The sequence below is a fragment of the Triticum aestivum genome, chromosome 3D (genome assembly GCF_018294505.1).
Source record: "Triticum aestivum cultivar Chinese Spring chromosome 3D, IWGSC CS RefSeq v2.1, whole genome shotgun sequence".
Classification (NCBI taxonomy): Eukaryota; Viridiplantae; Streptophyta; class Magnoliopsida; order Poales; family Poaceae; genus Triticum; species Triticum aestivum.
In genome coordinates, this window is record NC_057802.1 from 566,874,512 (window position 1) to 566,897,861 (window position 23,350).

The following is a 23,350-nucleotide window of genomic DNA, read 5'->3' on the forward strand; positions in this document are numbered from 1 at the left end:
CATCGACCTCATTTTGGGTATGGATTGGTTGAAAGCGCATACTGCTTCTATAGTTTGCGCCACTAAGACCGTCCATCTGCTACACCCTTCAGATGAAATAGTTGCTTACCAAGCTCATCTGGTGCAAAATGCCGAGGCAAGGCTCTATGCAATGAATGCATTGAACGCTGCACCACTCGAGGGCATTGAAAACATTCCCGTCGTGCGTGAATTCCTCGATGTCTTCCCTGAAGAACTTCCAGGGATTCCTCCTGCTAGAGCTGTCGAATTCATCATCGACTTGAAACCAGGCACCACTCCTATAGCCAAGCGACCCTACAAAATGCCGCCGCATGAACTCCTTGAGCTTAAGGAGGAAATCGACAAGTCTCTTCGCAAAGGATTCATTCGCCCAAGTTGCTCTCCTTGGGGAGCACCTTCTCTCTTTGTCAAGAAGAAGGATGGGACAAACCGGTTAGTTCAAGACTACCGTCCTATAAACCAAGCTACCATTCAGAATAAATACCCTCTTCCTCGGATCAATGATCTGTATGATCAACTGGCGGGTTCGTCAGTGTTCTCTAAGCTCGACTTGAGGTTGGGCTACCACCAGATCCGTGTTCGCGAAGAGGATATCCCAAAGACCGCCTTCGTGACTCGCTATGGTTCATACGAGTACACCGTCATGTCTTTCGGTTTAACCAATGCTCCAGCCACCTTCTCTCGTCTGATGAACTACATATTCATGGATTACCTCGACAAGTTCGTCGTGGTTTATCTGGATGATATCCTGATATTTTCCAAGAACGAAGAAGAACATGCTGAACATCTTCGTCTTGTGCTGGAAAAGCTACGAGAACATCAACTATATGCCAAGTTCTCCAAATGTGAATTCTGGCTACCGGAAGTAACCTATCTGGGCATGTCATCTCTAAGGATGGTATTGCCGTCAACCCCGAGCGAGTTCAGGCTATTCTTGATTGGACTCCTCCCAAGAACGTTAAGCAAGTCAGAAGTTTTCTCGGTCTCGCCAGCTATTGCCGTCGATTTGTCGAGAACTTCTCCAAGATCGCCAGGCCTCTGACTAACCTGTTACATAAGGGCGTCAAGTTCCAATGGACAGACAAATGTCAGGAAAGTTTCCAGGCACTCAAAGACAAGTTGACTTCTGCCCCAGTTCTAGCTCCACCTGATACTAAGAAGGACTTCGTCATTTACTGCGACGCTTCCCGTCAAGGATTAGGCTGTGTCCTAATGCAAGACCGCAAAGTGATTGCTTATGCCTCTCGACAATTGCGCCCTCACGAAGAGAACTACCCAGTTCACGACCTCGAACTTGCTGCCGTCATTCATGCGCTGAAGCAGTGGCGACATTACCTTCTCGGTAATCGTTGCGAGATCTTCACTGACCACCAAAGTCTGAAGTATCTGTTTACTCAACCAGATCTGAACCTCCGTCAGCAGAGATGGATGGAGCTCGTTGCAGACTTTGACTTGGGTATTTCCTATACGCCAGGCAAGGCTAATGTAATGGCTGATGCCTTGAGCCGCAAGTCTTACTGCAACCACCTCCAGGTTCATAAAGTTCAGCCCTCGCTTGTTGAAGAATTCAGGAAGCTGAACCTCCATATTGTCCCTCCGGGTGCACTCGCTCCCCCTCCTAAGGAATTTGGCAAGGTGAACCTCCACGTTGTTACCCAGGGTTCCCTCAATACCCTAGTTGCTAAACCAGATCTCGAGGACAGCATCAAAAGGCTACAGAAGTATGACTCTGAAGCCCACAAGATTAAGCGCTACCTCGCAGAAGGAAAGCCCTCATTCTTCACCATTTCTGAAGATGGCACCTTATACTTCAAGGGCCGCCTAGTGGTGCCATGTGCGGAGAAAAACCTGGATATGACACAGGAAGTTATGAAAGAAGCTCATGATACGCCTCTTTGTATCCATCCTGGTAGTACAAAGATGTACCAAGATATCCGTCAGAGATTCTGGTGGACTAATATGAAGCAAGACATTGCTCGTTATGTTGCTGAGTGTGACGTTTGCCGTCGTATCAAAGCAGAACATCAAAGGCCTGCTGGAACTCTGCAACCTATCTCTATTCCTGAATGGAAATGGGACCATGTTGAGATGGACTTCGTCACTGGATTTCCCAAATCACAGAAAGGTAATGATGCTATTCTTGTCGTCATTGACCGGCTTTCCAAAGTTGCACATTTCCTGGCGGTCAAAGAAACGATCACTGCTAGCCAGTTGGCAACGCTCTATATGTCCAGGATTGTTTCACTCCACGGTATTCCATTGGTTATCAGTTCAGACCGTGGTAGCTTATTCACTTCAAGATTCTGGGCAAGTTTCCAAGAAGCAATGGGAACTCATCTGTCATTCAGTACTGCGTTTCATCCTCAATCGCAAGGACAAGTTGAACGCGTCAATCAAGTTCTCGAAGACATGCTTCGAGCTTGCGTTATTTCCTTCGGCAAGAAATGGGAGGAATCTCTCCCGTATGCTGAGTTCTCCTATAATAATAGCTATCAAGCTAGTCTGAAGATGGCCCCCTTCGAAGTGTTATATGGACGAAAGTGCCGAACCCCTCTGAACTGGTCAGAAACTGGGGAACGTCCACTCTTCGGTCCGGATATTATCCAAGATGCCGAAGAGCAAGTCCGCATTATTCGCGAGAATCTCAAGACTGCTCAGTCACGTCAGAAGAGTCAGTATGACCGTCATCATAAAGACATGGTCTATCAACCTGGCGAAAAGGCTTATCTTCGAGTCACACCTATGAAGGGTGCTCACCGCTTCGGGATCAAGGGCAAACTAGCTCCTCGCTATATTGGCCCATTCACTATCCTCGAAAGGCGTGGAAAAGTGGCATACCAACTGGAACTACCGCCGAACCTTTCTCAGGTTCACGATGTGTTCCATGTATCACAGCTCCGCCGTTGCTTCAAGGATCCAATCCGAGCTGTGGATCATGAAGTGCTCGAATTGCAGCAAGACCTCTCCTATAAGGAGCATCCGGTCCGCATTCTCGACCAAGCTGAACGCCGCACACGTCAGAAGGCGATCAAGTTTCTCAAAGTCCAGTGGTCGCACCATTCTGAAGATGAGGCCACTTGGGAACGAGAGGATCGTCTGCGCGAAGAATACCCCGCACTGTTTCCTTCTACCTCCTAAATCTCGGGACGAGATTTCTTGTAGTGGAGGAGATTTGTAACACCCTGAGAATCATGCTACAGTAACCCCTGTGATTAACCTAATCATGTTGCTAAACAGGGCTTGATCACATTTGGATCACCTTCCTTTTCAAACTCCTAGTTCAAACTTCAAATATAATTAAAGTGGAAAATAAAAGTTTTCAAAAATTCAAACAAAAATGTTCAGTGGGTGCCAAATAATACACTGGTAATTATGGTGGAGGAAACACATTTTTATAAAATACCTAAATACTTTTAAGAGAAATAAAACAGAAAAGGAAATCAACAAATAAAAAGAAAACATAAAAACAGCACAGGCAGAGAAAAAGAAAAGAAAAAAAAGAAAAGGGCCCGTTCCCCCACTGCCCCCCCCCCCGGCCCAAACTGGGCCGCGCCCCGACCCCGGCCCAGCCCACCTCTCCTCCCTCGCCCCTTCCCTGTTCCCCCGACCGGGTCGGAACAGGGGCGCGCTGCCGCCCGACCACCTCGCCGGCACCGACGCCGGAGGGGATAAGGGCGCCAGCCCCCGCGCCTCCTCGGGCCTCTCTCCCACTCACCCCCGCTCTCCCTCTCGGCCCCCGCGCCTCCCTCTTCCCTCCCCCGGATCCGCGGCGCTCTCCTCTTCCCCACGCCCGACGCGCTCGCCGCCGTTCCCGTCGTTCACGCGGCCACCGTGCCCCAATCGCCACCTCGCCGTGTCGTACGACGTCGCCGCCCTCGACTACACCCCCTCCGCCTCTCCGCCGAAGCTCGGAGCCACTACAACGGCCTCCCCGAGCTCGCCTTCAACTTCGGACGCCGGCGACCCCCTTCTTCCCCGGCGACGACCTGCTGCTACTAAGCCACCCACGGGCCCTTCTTGCGCCGCGCGGTGAGCTCCTCTACCCCCTCCCCCTCTCTGCTAGCTCGCCCGCGCTCCGTAGCTGCTCCCCCACGCGCGCCCGAACGCCGCGCCGCGAAGCTCGCCGCCGGCGGGTCTCCGGTGACCAAATGGTCACGGGGTCAAGCCCGTTGCACTCCCCGCCGTTTGTAGATGCCCCCCAGCCCCTCCGCTTTCTCGATAGCTCGCCGTAGCTGTGTTTCCGTCGGGCACCCGTAGCTCCTCGCCGCCGGCGAGCTCGTAGCGGTCGTCCCCGGCCGTTCCAGCCCCTCCGACCACCGCCGTTGGACGCGCGACGCCGAGCCGCGTCGAACGCGCCCAGCCACACCCCCGGAGACCCCCTGTACGCGAAACCCGTACCCCCTCCCGAGCCGCGCCGCCGTGCGTTTGGTCGCCGCCGTTACTCCGGCGCCGGCCGCCGACGTGGCTGGCCTGGGGCCACCCCCAGTGCCCCTGCCAGTGGCCCCCACGGGCCCCAGTTGACTGGGTTGACCCAGTCAACTGCTGACTGGGCAGGCCCAGTCACTGACATGCGGGCCCGCCGCAGAAATTAAAAAAAACAAAAGGAAAATGTTTTATAAATAAAATAATTAGTTTAAATAATCTCTCACTGACAGGTGGGCCCAGTAGTTAATTAACTAAAAACTAATTAGTTTAATCCTCTGTTAACCCACTGTCTATGACAGGTGGGTCCCCCGTGTCAGTTTTGACCAGTCAACCCGGACTGTTGACCGCTGACGTCGCTCATACGTCATGCTGACGTCATATCCCTTTTTTCTGTTAATTAAATAATTCCAGAAATTCAAATAAACTTTGAAAATTCATATCTTTTAAACCGCAACTCGGATGAAAATGTTTTCTATATGAAAGTTGCTCAGAACGACGAGACGAATCCGAATACGCAGTCCGTTCATCCACCACACCTCCCTAACCTATCCAACTAGCAACTTTCCCCCTCCGGTCCGTCTGTCCGAAAACGCGAAACATCGGGGATACCTCCCGTTTGTTCCCCCCCTTCACCGGTACCACCTACTGTCGCGTTAGGACACCCCTAGCACCGCTCATTGACATGTCACGCATCGTCATGCTTATGTTTGCATTGTATTTACTGTTTCTTCCCCCTCTTCTCTCCGGTAGACTACGAGACCGACACTGCTGCTGCCCAGTTCGACTACGGAGTCGACGACCCCTCCTACTTGCCAGAGCAACCAGGCAAGCCCCCCCTTGATCACCAGATATCGCCTACTCTACTCTCTACTACTTGCATTAGAGTAGTGTAGCATGTTACTACATTCGATATCCTATTCTGATGCATAGCCTATCCTTGCTACTATTGTTGCTACCTTTACCTGCAATCCTACATGCTTAGTCTAGGATGCTAGATTTCCATCAGTGGCCCTACATTCTTGTCCGTCTGCTGTGCTATACTATCGGGCTGTGATCACCTGGGCGGTGAACACGGGCATATACTTATATATTATATACAGGACACATGTGATGACTAAAGTCGGGTCGGCTCGTAGGAGTACCCGCAAGTGGATCTTTGTGGCGGAGCGACAGGGCAGGTGGAGACCGCCTAGGTGAGCGGTGGGCCTGGCCCTGGTCGGCGTTCGCGGATACTTAACACGCTTAACGAGATCTTGGTATTTGATCTGAGTCTGGCCATTTGGTCTATACGCACTAGCCATCTACGCGGGAGTAGTTATGGGTATCCCGGCGTCGTGGTATCAGCCGAAGCCTTCTTGACGTCAGCGACTGAGTGGCGCGCGCCGGATTGGACTGGAACGCCACTAGGCTAGGTCTGCTTCCGGCCGCGTACGCAACGTGCAGGTGTGCATAGGGCGATGGGCCCAGACCCCTGCGCGCATAGGGTTAGACCGGCGTGCTGACCTCTCTGTTGTGCTTAGGTGGGGCTGCGACGCGTTGATCTTACGAGGCCGGGCATGACCCAGAAAAGTGTGTCCGGCCAAATGGGATCGAGCGTGTTGGGTTATGTGGTGCACCCCTGCAGGGAAGTTTATCTATTCGAATAGCCGTGTCCCTCGGTAAAAGGACGACCCGGAGTTGTACCTTGAGCTTATGACAACTAGAACTGGATACTGAATAAAATACACCCTTCCAAGTGCCAGATACAACCCGGTGATCGCTCTCTAACAGGGGGACGAGGAGGGGATTGCCAGGTAGGATTATGCTATGCGATGCTACTTGGAGGACTTCAATCTACTCTCTTCTACCTGCTGCAAGATGGAGATGACCAGAAGCGTAGTCTTCGACAGGACTAGCTATCCCCCTCTTATTCTGGCATTCTGCAGTTCAGTCCACTGATATGCCCCTTTACACATATACCCATGCATATGTAGTGTAGCTCCTTGCTTGCGAGTACTTTGGATGAGTACTCACGGTTTCTTCTCTCCCTCTTTTCCCCCTTTCCTTTCTATCTGGTTGTCACAACCAGATGTTGGAGCCCAGGAGCCAGACGCCACCATCGACGACGACACCTACGACACTGGAGGTGCCTACTACTACGTGCAGGCCGCTGACGACGACCAGGAGTAGTTAGGAGGTCCCAGGCAGGAGGCCTACGCCTCGTTCGATCTGTATCCCTGTTTGTGCTAGCCTTCTTAAGGCAACTTGTTTAACTTATGTCTGTACTTAGATATTGTTGCTTCCGCTGACTCGTCTATGATCGAGCACTTGTATTCGAGCCCTCGAGGCCCCTGGCTTGTATTATGATGCTTGTATGACTTTTTTTTTGTTGTAGAGTTGTGTTGTGATATCTTCCCGTGAGTCCCTGATCGTGATCGTACACATTTGCGTGCATGATTAGTGTACGGTCAAATCGGGGGCGTCACATTTTCGGATCGGTCGGGGGGCTGTTTTGTTCACGCGAGATCGACGCTGGATCATTGGATCGAGTTCGACGGCCAGGATTGAAACCCTAGCCCCGCCCTGGGCTTTTTGGGCCGAAAGCGCTGGCCAGCTGAGCTGCTGGGCCGGCAGCCGCGCGCGCGAGCCAAACAGGCCGTAAGTGGCAGAGGCCGGCAGCGGCGCTGCGGGCGCAGCCCACGCGCGCTGGGCCGAGGCCACAGCCGCGGGCGGCGCGCAAGCCAGGCCGTGGGCCGGCCCTTTCCGCTGCGTCGCGCGCGTGCTGGTTTTGGGCCGAGGCCACAGCCGCGAGCGGCGTGCAGGCCAGGCCGCGGGCTGTGCTGCCGCTAATTTTTTGTTTTTACAGAGAATAGAAAAAATTCCAAAAAGAAAAATTTATGTATTTTACACAGTAAAAGTTCCTGTAGAACCAAAAAAGTTCTTGATGTTTTATTCGGTCATAGAAAGTTTCTGTAAAAAGTAAAAAGTTCGTGAATTTTTATTCATGATTTTCCGCTGCGTAAATAATTAATGCTCTTTTACAAAGAAAATAAAAGTTTACATAGTATTAAGTTTTTAAGAGCACGTTAAAGTGATTATTAAGATGAATATGATTATGTTATTTTTATGACCAACGTTGTTAATAACATGATCATGTTTTATTATTGAAATTTAAAGGTGCATTTATTTCTAATTTTTGCCCAACGGTAATATAGATTTAATTGCATAGACAGTTATATGTTTAATTTGACCAACGTTAGATTAATACATATGATTGTTATATTGATGTCACTTAAATTGTAATTTCAGGAGGCTTTCATTTGATGAGTTGCCTAAAAGAAGTTCCGACACTCAGAGGTGACAACCACACTGAGTGGAGGAAGAAAGTTGAACTGGCGTTTGTTTGTGCTGATCTTGACTGGGTTGTGGAGAAACCACAGCCGGTCAGACCCACAGAGCCAGTAAGAGAGGCTACTGACGATGATGCTGCATGGGCTAAAAAGAAAGGGGACTATGCTCCTTTGGAGCAGTCCTACCTCATAGATAATCAAAAGTGGGTCAATGCAAATAAAAAATGCATGGCTTTTATAAAGAACACCATTGAGAGCGCCATTGTGGGCTCCATTGCAGAGTGCACTTCCGCAGGGGAGTTGCTCTCAAAAATAAAGAGCCAGTTCACTGGCTCTTCAAAGATATATGCCACCCAGGTGTTAGAGCAACTGGTGACAGAAAAATACATAGGTGGCAGTCATGGCATAAGAGAGCACATCCTCAGGATGAGCAATATGGCAGCAAAGCTCAAACCCATGGATGCGGATCTGGAGATCAAACCAGCGCTCCTGGTCCACCTTGTAATGGCTTCATTGCCGAAGGAGTTTGAAGCTTTTGTTGTGAACTATAACATGTCACCTGGAACATGGGACGTAGAAAAGACAATAGCAATGTGTGTTCAAGAAGAGGAGAGACTCAAAGCCTCACATGGTGGTACACTCAACTATGTGCAGGGTCACAAAAGAAAGAATTACAATCTAAACAACAAAAGTTCTCCTTCAAAGCCACAAGGAAAAGTTTCCTATCAGCATCAGCGTCAGCAACAGCCTTTCTCAGTGGACAAAGACACTTGTCTCCACTGTAAGAAGACCGGGCATTACAAGAAAGACTGCCCTGTTTGGCTAAAGTCGATCATGGCAAAAAGAGGTAACAATATAGTTTCATTTGTCAATGAATCTCTGTATGCACAGTTTTCAAAATCCACTTGGTGGATTGACTCGGGAGCAACTGTTCATGTTGCAAATTCTTTACAGGGATTCCGTTCGACGCGGACTACGCTAAGAAGCGAAAGACGCATTGAAGTGGCGAACGGAGTTGAAGCAGAAGTTGAAGCTGTCGGTGATATCTCCTTGGAGTTAGCTGATGGATTCAATCTTCTACTTAGAGATGTTTTATTTGTTCCATCATGTCATAGAAACTTAATAAGTGTTTCTTGCTTGGACAAAGATAATTATGAGTGTTATTTTGGACATGGCAAGTGTGCCATTTGGTTAAATAATGCTTATGTGGGTGATGCTTTACTACATGATGAGCTTTATTTGTTATCACTTCGTGAAAAAGTTTATTCCGTTTGCAATGTGAAAGAACATGTCTCTGCGTCAAATAAAGAACAAAAGAAAAGAAAAAGAACATTTGACTCATCGAAATTATGGCACTGTCGCTTGGGCCATATTTCGAAGGGGAGAATAGAAAGATTAGTGAAAAGTGAAATTCTTCCTCCATTAGAATTTTCAGACTTGGAACAATGCATAGATTGCATTAAAGGAAAGTACGTAAAACAAATCAAAAAAGGTGCAATCCATAGCACAGGCACACTAGAAATCATTCACACTGATATTTGTGGACCATTTCCGGTGAAAAGTGTGGATGGATATGACTCGTTCATCACATTCACAGATGATTACTCTCGCTATGGTTATACTTATCCAATCAAAGAAAGATCAGAAGCGCTGGATAAATTTAAAATATTCAAAGCTGAAGTTGAAAATCAACACGATAAAAGAATAAAGATAGTAAGGTCCGACCGTGGGGGAGAGTACTACGGTCGACACACTCCATATGGCCAAGTCCCTGGACCTTTTGCGAAGTTCTTGCAGGAGACTGGCATAGTAGCCCAGTATTCAATGCCGGGCGAGCCTCAGCAAAATGGAGTAGCTGAAAGGCGCAACCGTACCCTTATGGATATGGTGCGCAGCATGATGAGTTATTCCAACTTGCCATTGGGATTATGGATGGAGGCGCTTAAAACCGCCATTCACATTCTCAATAGAGTACCAAGCAAGTCGGTGCCCAAAACACCGTACGAGCTATGGACAGGAAGGATGCCCTCCCTACAACACTTCAGGGTGTGGGGGTGCCCTGCTGAGGCCAAAATGTTTAATCCAAACATTGCAAAGTTAGATCCCAAAACAGTAAGTTGCCACTTCATTGGCTATCCAGACAGATCAAAAGGTTTTCGTTTCTACTGCCCTGACAGATATACAAAGTTTGTAGAAACGAGACATGCAGTCTTCTTAGAGGACGAAATGATGAGGGGGAGCTTGGTAGCTCGGAAAATTGATCTTGAGGAGAAGAGGGTGCATGCACCTAATCCGATGATTCAGGAGCCATTTTTCTCACTACCAGTTGCAACTCCACCCATGACATCTATGGGGGAAGACCCGGAATCTGTCCGTCAGGAGCCGACTGAACCCGTTGTTGAGCATGAAAGGGAGGTGCAACAGCAAAATTTAGAAGAAGTGCCGGAAGTTGAGGCACAAAATGTGCCAGAAACTGAGGCCCTTAGAAGGTCTACAAGACCAAGAAAGTCAGCTATTTCTACTGACTTTAAAGTTTATAACACAGAAATGGTTCATATGGAAAAAGATCCCACCTCATATGAAGAAGCCATGAGAAGCCCTCATTCATCGAAGTGGATGAAGGCAATGGAAGACGAGATGAAATCGATGAGTTCCAAAGATGTTTGGGACTTAGAGGAAATTCCCAAAGGAGCCAAAACAGTAGGCTGTAAATGGGTCTACAAAATTAAGTATGACTCTAAAGGGAATATAGAAAAGTATAAAGCACGACTCGTGGCAAAAGGATTTACACAAAGAGAAGGGATAGATTACAATGAGACATTTTCTCCAGTCTCATGTAAGGATTCCTTCAGAATCATAATGGCATTAGTTGCTCATTTTGATTTAGAGTTACATCAAATGGATGTTAAGACGGCATTTCTGAATGGTGATTTAAAAGAAAAGGTCTTCATGAAACAACCCAAGGGTTTTATCATGGAAGGCAAGGAAAATATGGGATGCCGCCTGAAGAAATCCATTTATGGATTAAGACAAGCCTCTCGGCAGTGGTATCTAAAGTTTAATCAAACGATTAAAAGTTTTGGATTTAAAGAAAATATTGAGGATAATTGCATTTATGCAATGTTTAAAAGTGGGAAATATATTTTCCTAATCTTGTATGTGGATGATATCCTGCTTGCTAGTAGTGATGTTAGTCTACTACAAGAAACAAAGAAATACTTATCCTCAAATTTTGACATAACAGATCTTGGTGAAGCATCATATGTTTTGGGCATAGAAATTCACCGAGATAGGAACAATGGAGTCTTAGGACTATCTCAGCAAGCATATTTAGAAAAGGTTCTTAAAAAGTATAATATGCATGCGAGTAAAGCCACACCTGCTCCAATAGTCAAGGGCGATAGTTTTGGGAAATTTCAATGTCCCAAGAACCAGTATGAGATCGATCAAATGAAAGCAGTACCATATGCTTCGGCAGTTGGCAGCTTACAGTATGCACAAGTGTGCACTCGCCCTGACTTAGCTTTTATCACCGGGGGTACTCGGTAGATATCAAGAGAATCCAGACCTAGAGCACTGGAAGATGGTAAAGAAAGCATTGCGTTATGCGCAAGGCACGAAGGACTACATGCTAATATACAGGAGAAGTGATTCCCTAGAGATACAAGGGTATTCAGACGCAGATTTTGCGGGGGACAGAGATGATAGAAAATCCACGTCAGGATACATATTCACCCTCGTTGGGGGAGCTATTTCGTGGAAAAGCTCCAAACAGTCGATAGTTGCATCATCCACGATGTATGCAGAATTCATAGCATGCTTCGAAGCCACGGGGCAGGCGATATGGCTAAAGAAATTTGTACCCGACTTGAAAGTGGTAGATTGTATTCACAAACCACTAAAGATGTACTGCGACAACCAGCCCGCGGTATTTTACGCTCACAACAACAAGTCGAGTAATGCTGCCAAAACAATAGAGATAAGGTATTATGTTGTGAAAGATAAAATCCAGGATCAAACTATAAGTCTCGAGCATATAAGGACAAAAGATATGCTTGCGGATCCGCTAACGAAAGGCTTACCACCCAATGTGTTCAAGGAACACTTAGCCGACATGGGTTTAAGGGAAAGCCTTATGATTCCTGGATAGACCCAAAAGGAACAGAATTTGTTTCTGAACATAAAGTATGTTGTAGCTGTATGATTCTAACGGCAATTAAGCCGTGACGATGAAACATGCTCTATGTACCAATATGTGATGAAACAGATAAACTAGAAAGTGTACAGTTAAAAGTAAAGTTGAGATCAAGGGGGAGAATGTTAGGTTGATCTCTCTCCCGTTCGAGCCCAACGGGTCGAACGGGCCCCTGACTCGCGCCCAACCAAACCATGGTTGGTGGGCCCCTGTGACCCGCTCTATATAAACAGAGGTGGGGGCCGGGGCGCTAATTACGAGGTTAATCGCTGCCACAATCCCCACCTACAATCCCTACCGATCTAGGGTTAGCGCGGTGCTCACGGGAAGCTCCACCACCTCGCCCACTCTCTGCCATCGCCGTGCTCCCTAGCACCACGATGGCCTCCAGCTCAAGTTCATCTACTGCTGCACAAGGTAGGTTCACCGGATCTACTAGCCTACTCCGATCTAAAGAACTATCAGATGTCTCTTGAACTGAAGAATTATTTTGCTCTTTTAACTAGTGGTGTTCATAGTATACTTAGTACTACTTACTAATCTACTTGCCTTATGTCTATTAATTTCTTGAACTGAAGAACTGATTTTGCCTTTTTATCAAGGCTTTTTTTCCCGAGAGATCATCTATGGTGTTCTCAATACTGACTTACTTCATATTTAGCAATATACATGTGTTCAATCTTAACATAAGAGTGAACTGAAGGAGTTTATGTATCCGCTAGTATTCAATCTTGACATAAGATCAATAACTAAAAACTTTACTGATAAGCCGAAGAACGGCTCGTCAGGTTCCACCATGTGTTCCTCGTGAGACACTGTAACTACCAGACTTTTTCATTTCTCTCTGCTTGCATAGCAAGATCATCTCCGCTACTACTGGTCAAACGGAAGTTTTTTACTCATCTCGTCTCAAGCAGAGGACAAGACCATGAATTATTATGCGATGATGCAGTTGTAAAAGCAAGTTGAAAGCTCCTTCTCATCATTTGTTACTGCACCATGTGTCATTGAAGAATGACTGAACACTTGTTACATGCATATGTGTTATGTGTCAGTGCAGGGGCAATTGTTCAGCTGCTCAAATCTAGGCTGCTCTTTTTTTGCATTTTGTGTTCTTGGGTGCACTTGTTTGGTTGTAGTTCTAGAGCTAGTTCAGGCACAAGCAGGGTAACCAGCAGAGATAGAAAGAATCACAAACAGACGTTCAGCACATATAAACTAATCACATAGACTAATTAAAGGATTGTTTTTATCACCAGCAGTAGATGCATATCTGCTTCAATAGGATAGAAAATTACGATAGGTTACAAAGATCATCCACATTGCTGTGAACAAATGGGCAAGACATGACCAAACCTGTGTCTTCCAGAAATAACATACCGATAGACCAATTCGTATCATGCCCATGTCAAAAACAAAAACGCCACCATGCCAACAAGGATGGTATCAAGAATGGATATGATTGAAAGAATTAAAGATGGCAGCAATTAACAAGTTGGAATGTGATCACAGAAGATTCACTGTACATCAGCCAACAATTCAGACAAGGGAGCAGCTACTGATCAATGTATCGGCACCAGCTGTTTGTGCCAACAGAGGAGGGAGAAGAAGAAGAATGCACAACTAAGTGTATGCTATGGCTACCCCAATGTCTAACTCTCTACCACCTAAACTCAGCAACATCCAGCAGAATCTGTTGACTTGAACTCTAATCAGCGGATGTTTTCTCTGGGAAGTCTGTTAACTTCAACTCTCGGCAGGAGCAGCGCTTGGGTAGAGGACGTCGTAGTGAATGCCCGTGTACAGAAGGGTCACACTCACAAGGGGAACTCCAGGTCCAGGAGCAGTGTAGATATCGTGAGCAGGTCCTCCATTGAGTTGCTCCACTCTAAGGGGTACCTCAAGCGCTTCGGCCAAGGCCGTCATCATAACATGGTCCGTGTACTCACGAGATGGAGTGACGTGCTCAAAGCACCACTGTTTGTAGAGCAACGGGTCAGGTAAAGTGAGTGTTGTGTATCAAAGAATGGGTACATTGGAAATTCAGCATGATGTAATAATGTAAGGGAGGAGAGAGACACTGATACTGACATCTTTCAGACTGTAATGTTCACTGAGGTCTGGTACACGCTGTTCATACTCCTCTGCGTGCGAGCATATCCAGATGGCTACTACTAATCTGAGGAAAGTAAGAACTAACCACTAAAATGTGTCAGAAACATGAATTATGATGAAGAGAAGGAAATATAAGTTCAAGGATGTTTTTCTCACTGTCTTGCGTCGTATCGTAACTTCTGAAGAACTCGAGAAGTTTCTCTTTACGGTAGCTAAAAAGGGAACATATTATGTCAATGAGGTGGAATGCATTCAGCTACAATACTTTGATGAAATTGCAGAAAAGAAGCGAATCAAAAACCTGCTAGTTGATGTTATGCTGTTCCACTTCCACATGCCGTGCCTCTTCCATCTCTTTAATTTCTTAATCAGCTTCTTAAATGCCTGAAAGCTCAAATAATTCAGTGGATAATCATTACAAACCATAGGTTACAATAATACATACAGAATACTGATCAATAGAAAAATAAGAAAGAACGCAGCTAAGACAACTCGCCTGAGAAGTGTCAGTCACTAATTAAGGATATACTATAGCATATGAACACAACAGTGAGATGGCTACATAATAATAACCAGTAGGTGCAACAGTACTCAAACAAGCATAAAGTTATGTTATTTCCCCGTTATATTGCTGTTGTTCTTGCAAGTAAATTTCTCTTAAGGCCATTGTTACGATCGGGTTGTTAACATGACAATAAACTTCAAATTTGAGTTTTGTGACAACAGTATAAAACTGCAGGCATGCCACTACTGTAAGAAATTGTGCATCCCCTGCAAATGACAAACAAAGATAGTGAGATTGCCAGATCCAGCTTGGAGTGTACTGTAACCTGAAGAGAATCATCCCTTACAGGCATGTTTATTAAAAACAAATATGGAGAAGGCAAGAACTTACTCTGTAGCTCCTGGGAAATTTAGAGGTCCATCCTAGATCTGCATGTTGCACAGACACTCTTTTAACAGCATCAAGCAGACGCTGTTCCTCATGTGTGTCCTGCCTATCAAGAACTTGCTCCTGTTGTACATTTGCATAAACAGAGAGACTTAAATAAGTAAACCTACATCCTATACTAAGGAAAAGAGAGGAGGACAATTAGTCGATTACAAGGTAGGAAAATATGAAGCTCCTGTAGAAACACTCCCCATCTCCAGTCACCCGTCTAAATTCTGAATAGGCATCAAGATGGTCCACTCCTTGTCCCGTAGCCAAATCAGGAACCCGATAATACTTTCTGACTTCAGTGATGGGATGTGTCTGCAACAAACAGTGTAAATACAGGAATACAAATTACACTGATTCGAAGATGGAGAGACATATTTAAAAATGTGATGGAAAGATTGATTTTGTTCCAATTTTCAGGCTTCATGTTCTCTGGAGATGTTTGAAACCACTAGCATGTATAATCCCATCATTGGTATTAATTGGTTGTGTTCAGTAAGAAAGGAGGAAAATTATATATCAACATCCGATAAACAAACAGCAGTGCAGATACGATTCAGGTTGTATCATACTACCATAACCAAGAGTTAACATACAATGTAGTACCCATAAAAGAGAAGATAAACCTTCTGAACAGTTGGATTGTACAGGAACCCCGAACCACAGTATCATGTGATAAACTTTGAACCTGGTATTTCATGCACTTCCATTTTGAAACATTACAGAAAGCTAAATGGAGTCAAACCTGGTAATTCACATGTTCTGAATAGTGCCATTCTTCTCCAAGAAAAAACTGTTCGACAAGAAAATAAAGTTAAAGTTCAGACCTCCTGCCAGCCATACAATTGCACATAATCAACACGAAGATCAAGCGTTTTACAACAAGAAATAAGGGAATAAAAAACCAATGGGATTAACAAACAAGAATGTAGTAGCAAGACCACAAAATGTGCACATCCAAAACTTCTTGATTCTCGGCAACTATTTACATGGAATAATATTCTGAGGCTTCTGAGTCAGTTGCAGGTCCCAGTCGACCAAATGGTGAAACTTCTCGACCAAATACTGGAGTACGTACTCAGTGATTTTGCATGTAAACAGCAAATGATTCACAGAAATTATGTCCAGTTATGCAGTCTTGAACTAGTGTCTAGATTAATTTTCTGATAACAAAATCTTTTGACAAACGAAGTTCATACATTTGACTTCAGGCTCTGTTACTAAAAGGTTGCAGTAATCAGGACACGGCCTCATGATTTCCCCACAATTTACAGACAACAATTTGAACAAGATAGCCATTTGCTTCAAAATATGATGACATACTGAGAGAAGAACCACGACCAACAATGAATGTGTACTGCTGGCAGACTAAAATACCAACCTACACATTTGCCATACATTTGCCCAAGATTCCTCCTATACACTGAATACTGATACATTTGATGCGGCAGCGAGATTTCTTGCCAAAAATATCACAGCAACCACTGCCAAGACATGATCCTAATATTTATTTCCCCACATTTTACAGTCGCAATCAATTAGCACAACGATTTGCTTAAGATTCTGCTTCTATTACAGAAAGTCAAACTGTCCCCAACATTTGCCCAAGATTCTGCTTCTATTTACTCTGGACCGACCCCAACATTTCAACAAACTTAGAGATCACAATTCCACATCCCGAACAGAAAAGAAGTCCAAGATTCAGGCTATAATACCTTTATAAGATTGTGCCAGAGCTCCGCTATGACGTGCGACGATTTCACCTGCTCGACAGAAACCAAGAAACGCTCAAGAACGCAATCCAAAGACTCCCAAGAACTCCAAGAAACAACAACAGAATGTCGCAAAAAAACAAACGCGCCATCACCTGCGCCTCCTCCGGCTTCTTCTTCTTGCCCGCCCCCTCGGCCAACGGCCCGCCCGCCTCCTTGATGGCCGTCTGCTCCCGTACCAGCTGCTGGAACACCACAGTGCTGTCGAACGGCCGGGCTCCGGAGGCCGCGGCGTCGGCGTCCTCGGGGCTGCTGCCCCCGGAGCTCGAAGATGAAGACTCCGAAGAAGGAACTGCGGGTGCGGAGGGGAGATTCTTGCCCTTCCGGTCGACCCCCGCCGCGGCGGAGCTCGAGCCTCCTGCCTGCTTGCCGTCCCGCTCTTCTCGGGGCCGCTGGAGGGGCGCTGCAGGGGGGAGAGGCGGCAGCGAGGAGGAGGCGGCGGCGGCGGCGGCGTTGGAGGAGGAGTCCCCGGGCTGCCCATGGGCCGGTTCTGCTGTCCCTGAACCGGACCCCGTCGCGGCGGGAGAACCTTGGCTCATTATGCTGCTGCGGGAAGGACCAAAGTGGTAATTGGGATAATGTGAGGGCGTGGGGGATAAATGTGCCGAGGGTGCGGCTGGCAATCAGGAGAAAACTTGGCGGTTATTTATAAAGGTAGCACGGTACGGTGAGTTGTCCGGAGAAGGGGAATTTGGCACGGTCGTCTGCGAAGTGTTTGGTTACCTGCCTTCTAGACGTTGATTTCTTCTTCTTCACAGACACTGAGTTGTGAGCCGACCATTTAATCATAGCTACACATGTTTTATATCGGATTTTAATAAACGGGACGAACTACGTGCAAACCAGATGATTATTATCTAAATAGAACGAAGACATTTACATTTCGAACATATTTTAATTAGAATATAGTGGACTAGGCTAGCCTATTCTAACTAGTCTATGATCGGCCGGCTCGCGCCCATTGCCCATCCTATATCTTTCCTATGTTCAGCAGCAAGCTCATCGGACCGCCCTGAGCCCCGGAGGTAATGCTGCGAGAGGGGAAGAATAACATCCGCCTTTGTAAAGCCCGGATCCGCGGTTTGTTCTCAAAAGGTGGAACGTGGTGGTGGTGGCCTACGCCTTCGCGAATTGGGCGAATCACCAGCTGTGAGGCCCGACGCAGCGGCGACGGTGTCCTTATTGGGACTGAGTGGTGGCGTCCTCCCATGTTCTACTAATCCTCGCTAACAGCGGTGCCCACGGACGTGCCAGCTTCCTCATCGTGGCGGCAGGGCGCAGCCAACGAGGAGCTAGAGGCGTCGTTCGTGCCATCATAAACTTTTGTCGCCGCCTCATTGATCTCCGCGTAGGCGTCCTCTTTCTCCGCCTGCAGGATGCGGTGCAGCCATCACTCGTGACGGATTTTGCAGGCAGAGTAGTAGGACAAGAGCAGAGCCTCCTGCTCGTGCATGTCCACGTCCGCCACGATGACCGTGTCATCGACTTGCTCCTTTGTGCGTCGATGCTCGTCCGCCATGATGCCCTTGTCATCCTCCTACGCCTCGCCCATGGTGATGTCGGACTGGACCAACGATGGTGTGGCGTCGGCTCGTCCTTCGTTGGTTCATTTGTGTAGCTGCCATCCGGAGAGCTGGCCCGCAAGCCAGCCTGTATTCGGCTAGCTCGGCGGTCAACCATCCAGCAGCAATGCCGGAGAGCTCCTTCTTCTGCTCATCGGTTGATGCCATCCCACGTGGCTTTGGAGCTCGAGGTCATGGCAGGTTTGGTAATAGAGGATATGGAGAGCGCAGGTGTGGTGCGGATTTTGCCCGGACTCTGGCCATGTTAAATAGAGGATGGATGCTATGCGCCAAGCCCGCGTGGTGTTTAATGTCGGCCGGACGTGTGCCGCTAGGGGCTTCGGAGTAGGTTTCTCAGCTGACGCGCCAAGTTCAATGGAGGAAGGCGGGAAGGACAAATATCGTTACAATGTGGAGAGAAGCCACATGAAGCGGTCGACGCGAGCGGACCACTTCAATGCTTGCTCCAGTGAGAGTTTGTGTCCACTTTGGGCCGGCATAATGCAACGCTAACGCTTTGGAGCGCCAATGACTGCTACGGGCGAGAAAGCTACGGGCGAGGGAGAGTGTTTTTGGTGGGCCAAGGTTGTCAAAGGCGTGCGTGGCGGTGGCCCGGACTCCTGCAAAGCCCCACCCGGGTTGAGGGAAAATGATGTCTGAACCGGCCTGAGGACAGACACAAGACCGCGTTGGATGGGAAAACACGTCCGGACCACGCATCCGAACGTGTGTCGGCAGTTTGAGGGTCCGTGTTGGAGATGCCCTTAGGCTTTTTAACACAGTACAAACGCAGACGCTCATACATACACACATACACTCACTCCTATAAATGTACGCACGCACACCCTATCTCTATGAGCACCTCTGAGAGACAGAGACGAGGTATCATCTTGAGATTTAAGAAGCCATCACAGACGCCTTCGTAGTCAATGGGAACGTCTCCTCCCACTAAACACACATCGCCGGAAGGCCTGGAAAAAATCCAGGAAAATGTGAGCACCAATATCATGTCTAGGATTGAACCTAAGCGGGCTGGGGATACCACTATCCTCCTAACCATTCAACCACAGGTTGGTTCGCCATCCTGTTAGGCTTTGTGGATGTATTTTTAGCCTGTGTTGGTCTATTGAATTATCTGTGAGCATCGCTGGTCCTGCATAACATGGTTCTTAAAGCACCTTTTAGCCAGGCCCGTGGGGAACGGTCGATTCGGTAGTTTCCACTTAGTTAGGCTCTTGGCATGTAGGGAGGGGCACTACAGGAATCAGCTATTTTGCTGTCTGCCACGGCGGACGGCAAAGGCATGAACGGCGAACGGCAAAGACCTTTGCCGTCAGCCGCGGACGGCAAAAGGCTCCGGCAAAGTAGGCTACGGTAAAGAGCTACTTTGCCGTCTGCTTCCTGGCGGCTGACGGTGCCACGGACGGCAAAGAGAGCGGACGACAATAATTGCGCTGCAGTCCGTTAAGTGGCTAACGGCAGGCCTTTGCCGTCCGCGACAGACGGCAAACTTTCTAGTGTCTTTGTCGTCCGCCGTATGATGTCATCTACACGTCACTACATGGCAGGCCTTTGCCGTCCGCCGCTGACGGCAAAATCGTTTACTCTTTGCCGTCTGCCACTGTAGGCAAACTGACCAAATGGGTCAGCTCCCAGGAAGCACAGCTGGATGCCACGTGGCTTCTTTGCCGTCCGCGGCGGACGGCAAAGAGCCCGTTGCCGTCGGTGGCAGACGGCAAAGAGCCTGCATATTGGCTCTTTTTTCTGTTTTTTATTAAATCCAACAATTTTCACAGCAAATATATATGACATATATAGATATATTTCACAGGCATTCATATCACATATATCCAGCACATAAGTTCCATACATTCATACATAAGCAAGTTCAATCCATTAATACATAAGCAAGTTCCATCCATACATATTACATAAGCAAGTTCCATCCATCAATTCATACATAAACAAGTTCCATCCATACATAAACAAGCACTCCATAGCTAAGGTGACTAGAATAAGAAGACTAGAACAAGAAGAGTAGAACAAGCACTCCATCCAGCACATAATGAAATCTGCAAAATGGCAAAATAAGAAAGTTAGAAATAGGTGACTAGAATAAGAAGACTAGAACAAGAAGAGTAGAACAAGAAGAAGACTAGAACAAGAAGAGTAGAACAAGAAGAAGACTAGAACAAGAAGAGTATGTCATTTATGAGCTAACTTACGTGAAATGGATCATATATGAGCTAACTAAGTTGAAATGGGTCGTTTATGAGCTAGCTAAGGTGAAATGGATCATTTATGAGCTAACTTAGTTGAAATGGGTCGTTTATGAGCTAACTAAGGTCAAATGGATCGTTTTTGAGGTAACTAAGGTGAAATGGATCGTTTTTTAGCTAACTTAGGTGAAATGGATCATTTATGAGCTAACTTAGTTGAAATGGATCGTTTTTGAGCTAACTTAGGTGAAATGGATCATTTATGAGCTAATTTAGTTGAAATGGATCTTTTTGAGCTAACTTAGGTGAAATGGATCATTTAAGAGCTAATTTAGGTGAAATGGATTGTTTTTTAGCTAACTTGGTGAAATGGATCGTTTATGAGCTAAATTAGTTGAAATGGATCGTTTATGAGATAACCTAGGTAAGATGGGTCATTTTGGAGTTAACCTAGGTGAAATGGGTCATTTTAAAGCTAACGTAGGTAAAATGGATCATTTAGGAGCTAATCTAGGTAAAATGGGTCATTTTTGAGCTAACTTGGATGAACTGGATCATTTATAAGCTAACCAAGGTAAAATGGGTCATTTTAGAGCTAACTTAGGTAAAATGGATCGTTTATGAGCTAACTAAGCTAATTATGCAATTTTTGACATAAGTAAGCTAAGTACAGATCGTTTTAGAGCTAACTTAGGTAAAATGGATGGTTTTGGAGGTCAGTAAGCTTATTAAGTCATTTTGGAGGAGAAGAAGCTAAGTCTAGGTCATTATGGTAAGCATTGGAGGAAATAAAGCTAAGTCTAGGTCTTTATGCATGTGTTAAGCAAAACACTAGATAAACTTACCATGATCCAGGAGGTGTAGGAGCGGGCTGGCTCGTGTCGGTAGCTGGAGAAGGATCGTGCGATGCTTGTCTGGAGTTACGCTGCACCAAAGATCATTTCCAATGTCTTGTTAGCATGATGACACTCAAATGTTAAGACTAGCAAGTAATGTCCATTCAAATTAAACTCACCGTGGTCCCAGGAGCAATCACTGGCATCGGCGGAGCGGTCTGACCGGTCTTCTCGCACACAGACTGCACATTTGGTTTTGACGACTCAGTCATACTAGTTAGTAATGAGACAAACACTACATGAATGTTTTGGCTAATCTGCAGAAGAAACTTACCACAAGGAGCTCGTACATGGCCCTTGCCTGCATGTCATTCCGTGCCCTCTCCTCCTCCATCATCTTTGTCGTCCTCTCCTCCAACTCCCGCTGCCTCTCCGCCGCCTCCGCCAGAAGTTTCTCCGTTCTATCTCTCTCACTCTGTATAGCAGCCTGCAACACCACTCACATGACCATTTGTAATCATTGATGGAAGCGCACACAATGTAATGGAGAAAGATAGCTGAGTACGTATCACTAACCTTGATGGCGAGTTGCACTGGCCGTTCACGAGGCCTTATCTCAGGAGCGGAGCTCGACTGGCGCGCCTTGATCTCCGGGAGAGTGCTAGGACAACGGATAAGTCCATCTCCAATGGCTATGGAGCCATGGGACCTCCCGCCACCAGATATCATCACCAGCTCTGGATCAATGGGACCCTGGCTCGGGTTAAAGTCCTCCCCTTTCCTCGCCTTCCCCTCATCTCTATATCTCACGAGCTTGTTGTGGGAGGAGATGTTGGTGAAGTTGTTTGCATCATCGAGGTCAGACTGAGAGAAAGCCTTGACTTTCTTGAAAGAGGCAGTGTGGGCCATGGCATACAGGTCGTACACCTCTGGCACCTTATCCACCTTATTGTGGCGTGCCTGAAAGAGAGAAACAATGTAAATTAGTAATTAAAGGGCTCAAGCTAGCATGATGAATGAATTGCATGAATCATGAAGCAAACCACATACCCAGTTCCGCCCGAACTGATATAAGTTGGAGCTGCCTTGATGGTGTGGCACACCTTCCATTTGGGCACGTTTGTCCTTGGCCTCGTTGTGGAGGGCTAGCCATTCTTTTGAGCACCACTCATTGACCAACACCTCCCAACAATCCATCCGATCCGCACACCATCTCGGAGGCGCCTAAGTTAGCAAATAGAAACTTGAGCGCTACGGCTAAGAATTACTAAATGAAGGAACTTAAGTAGAAGGCCTTAAGAATTACCTTCATGTACTGCTCCTTACTCAGGAACTTATCGCGGCACGCCGGCTTGGTCTTCTTGATACCACGCAAGGCGTAGTAGTCTCGAACAGCCTGCACCCGAGCCTCGTGCCGTAAGTTCTGTAGTAGGCGCTTGCAGACGTTCTCGATAACATGTGCCGCGTCCTCCTCGTATCCCTCCTCACACCTGTAGAATGTCTGCAATCAAATGAGACAATATTGATTAGTACAATTAATAACTAGCTAGTTGAAGATTTTTAAATGTGTAAAGGAGAAATTACCCAGAACTTTCTGATCACCATGTCTGCCCTCGTGTCGCACAAGACACCGTCGATAATCTCATCCGGCGGGGCCGGGGCAGCCACGTAGTGCTCCCAGCTCAATCCAAGCTCTGGAAGCCGACCCTCACCAGGCAACGTGACAAACCCCGGGAAGTTTTGCCGGCAAAGAACTCCAAGGACGGAGTTGGGCCGGCGGACACTATGATGGTGGTCCCAACCCCTGCAGCATGACAAGGCCAACGCATTAGTTATTTGAAGAAACGTGAATGCAGAAGGTACAAAAATATTAAATGCACTTACGTACCTCTCCCCATCAGGGAAAATCAACCACCTCTGCTCGCGGGTCGCCGGC

General features: G+C 46.9%; 1 protein-coding gene across 1 annotated transcript; it reads right to left on the reverse strand.

Annotated features, from left to right (window-relative positions):
• Nucleotides 1-13,414: 13,414 nt before the first annotated feature.
• Nucleotides 13,415-17,409, reverse strand: LOC123080539 (ubiquitin thioesterase otubain-like). The gene is made up of 9 exons (XM_044503466.1): nucleotides 16,893-17,409; nucleotides 16,741-16,788; nucleotides 15,771-15,818; nucleotides 15,191-15,340; nucleotides 14,981-15,100; nucleotides 14,387-14,469; nucleotides 14,242-14,297; nucleotides 14,062-14,165; nucleotides 13,415-13,947 (listed from the first exon to the last, which is right to left on the reverse strand). The coding sequence occupies exons 1-9, from the start codon at nucleotides 17,334-17,336 to the stop codon at nucleotides 13,717-13,719; spliced, it is 1,284 nt and encodes a 427-aa protein (XP_044359401.1). The 5' UTR covers nucleotides 17,337-17,409; the 3' UTR covers nucleotides 13,415-13,716.
• Between the last annotated feature and the right edge of the window lie 5,941 nt (nucleotides 17,410-23,350).